This window comes from Mya arenaria, chromosome 12, assembly GCF_026914265.1.
Source record: "Mya arenaria isolate MELC-2E11 chromosome 12, ASM2691426v1".
NCBI lineage: Eukaryota > Metazoa > Mollusca > Bivalvia > Myida > Myidae > Mya > Mya arenaria.
In genome coordinates, this window is record NC_069133.1 from 52,649,640 (window position 1) to 52,661,405 (window position 11,766).

Below are 11,766 nucleotides of genomic sequence, written 5' to 3' on the forward strand. Positions count from 1 at the left end.
CGTACAAAATGTACGAATATTTTCCGTTAGTCTTTGTTTAGCCATACTATTAGGGAAAACGACAACTCAGTTTAGAATTATTTGAGTTGCATTATTTTTAATATTTAATATTGTATAACTAACGGTCAGAAAAATTATATACGTATCGATAAAAATCATCTTTGTAAATTGACCTATAACCAATAACTTCTCTCGGAAAAGACACATATCAAAGTATAAACATGTGCATTGATTATGACGATGATCATTTGTAACTTATTTGCTGCTACATTAAGGTATTAATATCAATACTAACAATTCATTAAACTTGTATAAATCAGGTGATTCTTAATATGAGAAAGTACAAAAAAAAGCGAAATCCAGTGAGTTTGACATTTGATCTAAACAAACTTCTTTTTTGTTGACTTTCGTTAAGGAAATTCATAGACGTTTTGTTTCCCTAAATTTGAGTTTTAAACTAAAGACTGAATTTCTACTGTAACAAAATTCTGATGTTATTTAGAAATAAAATATTTTAAGTGTACACATTAATTCATTTCAACCTGAACCATACTCTGCATTCAATTAATAATGATAAACTAATTTAATGCCAAACTTGCAGAATTGTTAAGTTTACTATGTTCTATGCTTTTTCCAACTGTTTGTCAAGCTTCTGTATTATTATCGTCTGCTTCTGCGTTTTTGTTTGATGACCCTTTCTAAAGAATCACGTGACATTTTGCGTAGCCTTATCGCTATTATACTTCACCTATGCCTTCTGCAATATGCCTCTGTCTAACAGTGTTCATTTTAAAAGTGCAATGTAGAGGCACACAACCAACACTATTTCTCAGACCTTAAATAAATCGTAATTTTACATGCTTTTGGTAGAGGACACTACGAATTATAAAATAATATTTTGAAATCAGACTGCGTACATGAGCCATTTGACCAAGAAAAAAACAATTTGTGGCATGTATATAAAATAACCATTTTTGAGTAAGTTGGTTGAAATCATTTAGTAGGAACATTTTCCTAAAACCAATAAAATATATCGCCAAAAAGTCGTTCTCAAACCAGAGCAGCCATGCAGAAACTGGACCGATTAAAGTCGGCTTTTGCTTTATAATCATGAAAACATTAAAACAACACATAGTTGTAGTGGATATCTTAAGGATTTCAAATTTCAATTCTAGCAATAATGTTCGCCGTCCAAAATGATAAACGCATTCTTATTATCAACTGTCAGACTCGAAGGCTGTCAACTATTCGCAATTTACTTTATCTTCAGGCATGGACACAACGATTGATTTCTGTCAGACACCGTTTGTTTTGCCGTCAACGCATCCTAAATCAAACGAGGTCAATCAACATTTGGCGCATAGCAATACAAATGCATGTTATTACGTAAACGTTGCATTAGTAAGATGTCTGAAATCAATTGGAATTGATGTGAGATTGGTTTTTTAAATCCGAACACCTGGCAATGTCCCACATATATGGTAGATTGTTGATGGTCACGTTATCGACATCACGTTTGTAAGAGATATACCGGAATCACTATTTGTTTCCTTAAAGATATCCTCAACATACAAAGACGAAGTCCCTGACGAAGACGACTCAAGTCTCACAATTAGTAGTGCCCAATCTACGAGCTTAGGATCTTCTACCATTTAGTGTCAAGCACGTTAAATGGATGTTGGAAAATCAAGATAAATCAGTTGCCATGAGTGTCAATGGAAACACCACGGTGAGGTATTACAACGAAATGTTCATGTTCGTTAGAACACATTATGGGGTAGAAGAAAATGAATTTCAACCATGTGATACTCGGTGTTGGTCGTGCATTCGGGAACCACATGCTGGTGTATTGAAAACATGCACAAGATGTAAAGTTGCAAAGTATTGCAACATAAACTGTCAGAGAAAGGACTGGCGTGAAAATCACAAAATTGCTTGCTTTCCATCTCCGATCTATTAGACAAATATCGTGATGCCCGCATGACATTCTCCGTTATATTAATTGTTTATTGTTAACGAGAACGGTCTAAAAAGGATAAAACAAAGTGATTCATAACCGTTTTATTCTGTCAGTCTGTAACTGTACAAGTCCTTAAACATGAAGCTAATTTAGTGCTCTCTAACGTTGAGAAAATCAACATATTTTGGTATAATATTGCAACAAACAAACAAATAAACTTTGTGAAATGTCCATAAGCAACTTGACTGTTGACAAAACTTATTTATTCTTTTGCTGATATGGTGGAATGTTTTGCTCCACCAATTTGATAAGTAGCGTTATATTTAGTTGCAGTTGTATTTTAATTAGTTTCTGGCTAAGAGTGAAAGTTGTTTTATCATTTTGATTGTATACAAACAATAAATATGTATATGACAACATTTTAAGTGTTTTTTCATATATGAGTCTTGTAGCAAACTTTATTATCGTCATCTTACTCTGAGAAATCAGAAGATTTTCTTGTAATATGGTTTCATAAACTGTGTTCCGTACCAAGAATTGGTTATATAAAAGTTATTACAAAAATAGGCAAGCAATGTCTAGTTACGAATAAACCATTCGCAAAAGAGGTCTACAGTATTCTCGCAGGTTCTTGAGTAACCTATAGAAATTATGTAGGTTATAAACAAATAAGTTGTATATACATTTTCGAAATAGAAAGATTTGGAAAAGGTGATTTTGTCTAGTTTCGGTAAAACAAGTTTTATTTCAATTACATTCTCCGATATAATAATTGTGTGTTTATTTTTAACGGGAACGGTCTAGAAAGATAAAAACAAAGTGAATCTCAAGCGTTTTATCCTTTCAGTTTGCAAGTATTAAACAAAAAGCATTTTACATCATTTTACTTTTACTGTACAAATCCTTACACATGCAGAAATTTACTGCTCTCTCACGTTGGAAAAACAACATATTTGGTCTAATTGAAACAAACAAACAAACAACTTAACTGTGTGAAATATCAATAAGCCACTTGACTGTTGACAAAACTTATTAAGTCTCGTGCTGATATGATGGAATGTATTGCTTTACGAATTTGATATACATGTGTTTTATATAGCTCTAAATTATTCTTGTCTGATATTTATCAGTTAAATTGTTCTTTTGTGTGGTTACATGTGATATGACATTTGGTCAAAGGTACATATTTGCAAAAAAAGTAAAATTGAAACTATTGCTGATATTTGAATGGTTATAATTTACAATTATCTTTACATTTAAATATTACGAATGTACAGCAGTAAGCTTATAAATGTGGTTGCACTTGTATTTTAATCAGTTCCTGGCTAAGAGTGAAAGTTGTATATCATTTTGGTTAGATTAAAAACAATAAATGTGTATATGACAACAATTTTAAGTCTTCTATTATATACGAGTCGTGTAGCAAACTTTATTTTCGTAATCTTACTCTGAACAAACAAGTCACCTGTATATACATTTCCGAAATAGAAACATTTGGAAAAGCTAATTGGGTTTAGTTAAGGTAAAACAACTTTTTTTAAAAAAAATAATAAAACCATTTTAATGGCCGGCTATACAAAGTTTGAGCATAATCAAAGAATTTTGTTTTGCAATGTAGACAGATGATGGGAAAAATTAAGAAAAAAGTCATTGCTATGTCACTCTCTTTTTGTCCTTTTGTTAAACTCACAACTTCGAAGATTTAAAATTTAATGTAGTACTTTTACTATTCATTTTTTTAAGTTCAAATTAAAAACCGGATCTACAAGCACATGTATTACATAGAGTTAAAAGAACATTTCTTTCACTGAATATACACACGAATCGTCCTACATCTCAAAATAACACAATGACGAATATTGACAAGTTAGTAAACATTCACAAAAGGGCGACTTTAAAAAACTCTTAAGGTTGTTTCATCCAGTTCAGCTGTTGGTCGGCTGGACGAGACTTAATAGTGCATGCATTGTTTACTTCGAGTATGACGGAGGGCAAGATGCCGATGCAGCCATTGGGTTCACAAATCTCGCCTGTCTTGTCTGGTGTTGAGGCATATATCCCGCTTGTCCTGTAGGGGGTGGGGACATGTATCTCGTTTGTCCTGATGCGCCTTGGGAAATAGTCGCCCCGTATCTAGCTAAGTGTAAACATGCATTTGATTTAGAGATACACATTGGATGTCATTGCATTGTATGATCCTAAATTTGTCCTAACAAGAAAATATGTGCCATGTAAAGCATGGCGTGAATAAATATTGCATGTATTCCATATTGGCGATTTGACTATTGACATGAGTGTTCACGTGCGTAGACATTTGAGAAGAAAACTGGCTTATTCAGCGTATTTTTATTTTTTAGCTGTTTTTCATGCTTGTATGCTAAGATGTAGCTCTTGTTATATGCCTCTTAATACCATTTAGTTACATTGCGTAAAGAGTCAACACAAGTCTTCCCTAATTAAACAATCTATTTATCTAGAGATAGGACAGTACGCAATATGATGGGTAAATCAAAATGATTCACTTTAAACCCTGAGCCAATGTATGACTGGAGGGAATGTTGGAGCAAGATAGAACCGCAATTTTTCGTTCAATAAGAGACTACTATACCGACCTGTTGCTGTGTTGACCGCGGTCACATTGGTGCCGGGTAATGCTTGTTGGACGTACAATGGCTGCAAGTAGTGTCGCAAACTGCAGCATCGGACAATCGCAGCAATAATGAGGAAAAAGACGAGGATGCCAAACCCTACCCCGACATAACCGCCGACACCTCTGAAAACAATCTGCGCGTGTAGTCAATATAACAATAAAAACTACAGGGGCAGTCCCAGAAGCATATAATGTAATGCTGAGAGAAAAAATTACCATAAACTAAACGAGAGACACACAACGTACTGTTGTTAACTATTGTATATAACATGTCATCGATAAAATTATCTAAGAATGTTAAGGGTCAGATTTATAACGTTGATGGTTTTAGCAGTACTTAAAACAAAGGTAGAGCATCAAACAGGAGTATTTTAAAACATAAGTAACACAGGTTCTACGGAATTGCGAAGTAACCATAAGTGGGGCTGGAGGGTTTAGGTTGTGCTACTGTATCGGTACGTTACTACACTAAATTATGTCTGTGTCTCATGACGTACACCAATTTTGACTGCAGTCCTTGATTCCTTTTTTTACAAAGGAACATCTAAATTATAGGCGTCATATCCGAAGAGTGAAACGATTTAAATATTCTGGAAGATCTCAAACGAGTATGAGAACAGCAGTCACATGTTGAACAGTTCGAGGACAGGATGAGTGCTCTACCGACTGAGCTACCGGACCGCTTACACACCTTCCTTACACCTGAATAGGAAAGATACGATACCGTAACTTAAAACAAAGGTAGAGCATCAAACAGGAGTATTTTAAAACATAAGTAACACAGGTTCTACGGAATTGCGAAGTAACCATAAGTGGGGCTGGAGGGTTTAGGTTGTGCTACTGTATCGGTACGTTACTACACTAAATTATGTCTGTGTCTCATGACGTACACCAATTTTGACTGCAGTCCTTGATTCCTTTTTTACAAAGGAACATCTAAATTATAGGCGTCATATCCGAAGAGTGAAACGATTTAAATATTCTGGAAGATCTCAAACGAGTATGAGAACAGCAGTCACATGTTGAACAGTTCGAGGACAGGATGAGTGCTCTACCGACTGAGCTACCGGACCGCTTACACACCTTCCTTACACCTGAATAGGAAAGATACGATACCGTAACATACTCCCCAGCCAAGCTGGAATTCGTCTCCGATTTAACAGTAAAAATAATAAGGTAAACATGATCTCGACGAAACAACGGGTAGGATAATGTGTTTATTGATACAGTCGTAGCCTGGTGGGCGCCATTTGTCACAGGGTGAGAAATACGCTTACAGGGCGATTGCACTACCGACTAAGCTACCGGACCGCTTACACATCGTCTCTCCACATGAATACGTACCGATGACGTGACAGTATAGCTAGATGTTGTCAACACACATTGCGCCGGTAAAAATAAAATTTATATCTGGTGGGTTTTGTGGTTCTCCCCCCGCCACCAGGAAACAGTTAGCTATTAATAGTTTGAAGTTGCGCTTTCTGCTTATTTATGTATAATTCGTTTCTCCGATAACGAAATGCATCAATAAGGGGGCGTGGGGAGCTAGTGGGAATTTTATTAGTGCAACGCAATCATAAGTGGCATACATAACTATGCTATAGCCATTTGGGAAGGCTAAATATAGTCAAGGATAATGCCCTTTGATAACATAGACCATGACCCACGTAAACAACACGATCAAATTTGATACCTTGTGGTAATAATTTTAAATGTTAATGTCAAGATTTTCAGAATTTAAATTATTATTGAAAGTTAAGTATATGTCTGACACTTAATAAACTTATATCCGGTTAGCGCAGTGGTTAGCGCACTCGCTTTTCACCAAGGCTCGATTCCCGGCCTGGGCGCATGTGAGTTTGGTTAGTGGTCACCAAGCCAGACAAGTGTTTTTTCTCCGGGTACTCCTGTTTCCCCCACAACACAAGACCACACTCTCGCCCAACATCGTGCCAACGAGAGTGACTTAGTATAAGCTATCATAGCTTCCTTCACAATCGTTGTAAAATATATAGTGGTTAAAGTTAAAGTAAGTAAACTTAAAAAGTGATACTTTCAAATACATTTTTAGAACAAGCGTGGTTGCGATTCAATCATGAGACTGTTTGGTTTCACTGACTCTTATGGTGCATTGTAACACAAGGGAAATCTAAAGCACTTGGACTAGTGACTTACAAATTGGTAGTGCAGCAAGATGTTCCGTCTTCACAGCAGTAACCTTCATCGCAGTAACTAAAATCCCCACACCACTCGGACGACCGGACTAAGCCGACTTAAATAGATATAAAGAGTTTGTTACAGAGGGTGTAATATTCAAGGTATATTTATACGATAATGAGACGTGTTGTTTCAAATAAGTCCTTTCGCTGTGACATCATGTGTTTAACATATTCACAAATTCCATGACATAGCCATACTTATAAACTTATATTTTTCCCAAGTTGAAGGGACATTAGTACAAAATGTTCAACTTTACTTCGACTTTAGTTCACGCATTAAATAGAGAATAAAAACACACGAATGTCTGAAGACCCCAAAAAACACGTGTTACTCGGCTCTAGTTTAGCTATAAATACGTCGGTGCTCTATTATAGTAATCAATACATGCTTATAATGAAAACGTAAGAGTGATGAATGTTTTGATATTTGCTATAATTGACTTCCTTTCTATTCACAGAATTGAATTTCAATGTTACTAAAAGTTTAAATAAATAAAAGAACATTATCTATAGCAATGTTTTACTGATGATAATGTCAGAAGAATATATTGTGTCCGAGGGCCCACAATCGTCTATAGCGGATCATACGGTATAAGTTGTGAGAGCAACACCATGCGATAGCATCTACGATCCCCACATTGATTACCAGTCGAATGTCTTACCACTAGACTACCGATCTTATCCCATCTGTCGTCGAGAAATGTCGTTGTTTGACATGGAAATACTTTGTGTCATAATTTGCGATTGCTACAACGTGGTGTCATATCCACTGTTCCTATTTAATCTTTTGGCAAGAGACACCACCAATGGTATCGCCGGACAAAATAATAATGAATCTTAAGGCCAAAGACTCCACAAATCTCATCGCCGTACAAACTCATATTCAATCTAAGGGCAAAAGTCTCCATCAATGGTATCGCCGGACAAACTCATATTTAATTTTATTGCTTAAGACTCCACCAATGGTATCGCCGGACACACTCATTTTTAATCTTAAGGCCAAGGACTCCACAAATGGCATCGCCGGACAAACTCATATTTAATTTAAGGCCAAAGACTCCACCAATGGTATCACCCGACAAACTCATAGTAAATCTTAAGGCCAAAGACTCCACCAATGGTATCGCCGGACAAACTCGTACTTAATCTTTAGGCCAAAGACTCCACAAATGGCATCGCCGGACAAGCTCATAATTAATCTTAAGGCTAAAGACTCCACCAATAGTATCGCCGGACAAGCTCATAATTAATCTTAAGGCCAAAGACTCCACCAATGGTATCGCCGGACAAGCTCATATTTAACCTTAAGGCCAAAGACTCCACCAATGGTATCGCCGGACAAACTCATATTTAATTTAAGGCCAAAGACTCGACCAATGGTATCACCGGACAAACTCATAGTAAATCTAAAGGCCAAAGACTCCACCAATGGTATCGCCGGACAAACATCACTTAATCTTAAGGCCAATGACTCCACCAATGGTATTGCCGGACAAGCTCTCAATTAATCTTAAGGCCAAAGACTCCACCAATGGTATCGCCGGATAACATCATATTTAATCTTAATGCCAAAGACTCCACCGATGGTTTCGCCGGACAAACTCATGGTTAATCTTAAGGCAAAAAAACATCACCGATGGTATCGCCGGACAAATTCATATTTAATCTTAAGGCCAAAGACTCCACCGATGGTATCGCTGGACAAACTCATATTTAATCTTAAGGCAATGACTGCACCAATGGTGTCGCCGGACATCCTCATATTTAATCTTAAGGCCAAAGACTCCACCAATGATATCGCCGGACAACCTCATATTTAATTCAATGCCAAAGACTCCACCAATGGTATCGCCGGACAAACTCATAGTTAATCTAAAGGCCAAAAACTCCACCGATGGTGTCGCCGGACAAACTCTTATTTAATCATAGGGCCAAAAACTCCACCAATGGTATCGCCGGACAAACTCATAGTTAATCTTAACGCCAAAGACCCCACCAATGGTATCACCGGACAAACTCATAGTAAATGTTAAGGCCAAAGACCCCACCAATGTTATCGCCTGACAAACTCGTACTTAATCTTAAAGCCAAAGACTCCACCAATGGTATCGCCGGACAAGCTCATAATTATTTTTAAGGCCAAAGACTCCACCAATGGTATCGCCGGATAACATCATATTTAATCTTAATGCCAAAGACTCCACCGGACAAACTCATAGTTCATCTTATGGCAAAAAACTCCATCGATGGTATCGCCGGACAAACTCATATTTAATCTTAAAGCCAATGACTCCACCGATGGTATCGCCGGACAAACTCATAGTTAATCTTAAGGCCAAAGACTCCACCAATGGTGTCGCTGGACAAGCTCATATTTAATCTTAAGGCCAAAGACTCCACCAATGGTTTCGCCGGACAACCTCATAGTAAATCTAAAGGCCAAAGACTCCACCAATAGTATCGCCGGACAAGCTCATATTTAATCTTAAGGCCTAAGACTCCACCAATTGTATCGCCGGACAAGCTCATAATTAATCTTAAGGCCAAAGACTCCATCGATGGTATCGCCGGACAAGCTCATATTTAATCTTGAGGCCAAAGACTCCACCAATGGTATCGCCGGATAACATCATATTTAATTAATGCCAAATACTCCACCGATGGTATCGCCGGACAAATTCATAGTTAATCTTAATGCCAAAAACTTCACCTATGGTATCGCCGGACAAACTCATAGTTAATCTTAAGGTCAAAGATTTCACCGATGGTATTGCCGGACAAACTCATAGGTAATCTTATTGCCAAAGACTCCTGCAATGGTATCGCCGGACAAGCTCATATTTAATCTAAAGGCAGAGACCCAAGGAATGGTATCGCCGGACAATCTCATAGTAAATCTTAAGGCCAAAGACTCCACCAGTGGTATCGCCGGACAAGCTCATAGTAAATCTTAAGGCCAAAGACTCCACCGGTGGTATCGCCGGACAAGCTCATAGTTAATCTTTAGGCCAAAGACTCCACCGATGGTATCTCCGGACAAGCTCATATTTAATCTTAAGGCAAAAGATTCCACCAATGGTATCGCCGGACAAACTCATAGGTAATCTTAAGGCCAAAGACTCCACAAACGATATTCGCCGGACAGACTCATATTTAATCTTGAGGCCAAAGACTCCACCAATGGTATCGCCGGAAAAACTAATTATCAATCTTAATGTTAAAGATTCCACCAATTGTATCGCCGCACAAACTCATATTTGATCGTTAAGAAGAGTTCTGACTACCAAAATTTCATCAAACAGATTATAACTGCCTTATTTCAATAAAGTAGTGAAAGCAACCGCCAAAATTTTATTAAGTCAGTAGTTTTTTTTATTAAATGAGTAATTTAGCAGCTTTCTCATGCGCATGCGCAATGGCTGCGCCCGGTCTGTCGACTTATTCGAAGACCAAAAATACCACTAAATATTGCATATTTTAATCCAAAATCAGGTTTCAACGCTCTTGATAACTCAGTGACACTTTTGATCGATCGGACAATAAATTATGATAAACATTTCAAGTGTAGAGCACATGCTTTGAGAATGATACAAAAATAAATACATCGTCTCACAGAAAAACACAGAGGATAAATTTCTTTAGATATCTTCAATATTTGTTAAACAATTTGATTGTTTTGTGTTGCAATTTGTAAAGATTTGGGGGAAAACAGTCAGTTCCTTCTTAACTATTTCAGTTAGATTTATGGCAGATGAGCGGAAATAAAACATTGCAAAAATATGTAATAATGATCTCTTAAGCTTACTGGCTCATCTCGCATGCATGTTATCAATGAGCTTATTTAATTGAACAAAAACAAGAAAGCAGAAGGTGAATACTGGAAAAAAATGGTAGAGGGTAGGTATAATGTTGTCAGTGTAATGTATATAACAGACCCAAAACGGGATGGTTTAATATAGCTTTATTACATTCATACTCATACGTACACGATCTTGAATCTAATAAATAACTGAACTATCAACATACATGCAACTGTTAGCCAGAGGCGGGCTTATCATACACAGAGGCGGGTTTATTAATACTGGGCTCTGATTGGCCACTAGAGTAGGGAACAGACATAACCAGATACAGCGTAAAAACATATAGCATATACGTGAAAAAATACTAAATAGAAACTATGCTTTCCATTTCCATAAAACTAATTTCAAAACAAAAGGCCCTTATTCGTTGCTATTGTTAATTAAAATCAGATTCTTAATATGTCCAAATACGCTCACGTTTAAAGTAATAGCATATGACAAAAACAAAAGTTCATAAAAAGCAACATACCTGTGCTTAGAATGAGAACAAAAACGCTGTTCAAGGCTGCCATTTTACACGCAATGTCAACAAAGTTTGAAACTTCCTTATTTATTTGCTAAATATCGCAGTTCCAGCTTGATTACTTTCAAGTTATTCTTCACCTGTGATAAGATGTACTCCAATTTCGAGTGTTTTTCAGATCGAGCGCTCAAAGCGAAAATGTTCCATTTTCTGCTTTTTTTTAATGAACCTTTTCGCATTCACCGCTCGAGATGCATGTCATATTCAAACATTCATCCATTGTAAACGGGAACTTGCATTTAAGCAAGCAACAAGACGAATGTTGATGTTAGGCATCAAAGACGCGGCTGAATGGGGATTGACCCAAAATGGACGTCATTATCACCGTTTACGTCACCATAGTAAACATCAAGCTTATATTGCGGCAAATTATTATGCGATAAATATCGAGCCTCGTTTATACTTTCGACTATGGTTGAATACAAAGCATTTCCCTTATTTAGTAAAGAGATTACATCGACAGCCGTTAATGAGGACATGTGGTTGTGTTCGTAACTAAAAAAAGTCAATAATGCAACCAAAGCCATAACGGTACATTGCATGCCATTGTATGG

At 36.9% G+C, this 11,766-nt stretch overlaps 1 protein-coding gene across 2 annotated transcripts; it reads right to left on the bottom strand.

Moving 5' to 3' along the window:
- Positions 1-2,074: 2,074 nt before the first annotated feature.
- Positions 2,075-11,281, bottom strand: LOC128212418 (uncharacterized). Of its 2 annotated transcripts, none has more exons than XM_052917878.1 (4): positions 11,159-11,281; positions 6,786-6,882; positions 4,573-4,733; positions 2,075-4,093 (listed from the first exon to the last, which is right to left on the bottom strand). In XM_052917878.1, exons 1-4 carry the CDS (start codon positions 11,199-11,201, stop codon positions 3,978-3,980), a joined length of 417 nt encoding a protein of 138 aa, XP_052773838.1. In that variant the 5' UTR covers positions 11,202-11,281; the 3' UTR covers positions 2,075-3,977. The 2 variants fall into 2 exon arrangements, with proteins under 2 accessions (XP_052773838.1, XP_052773836.1); XM_052917876.1 differs by having other exon boundaries at positions 2,075-4,097.
- Positions 11,282-11,766: the final 485 nt, after the last annotated feature.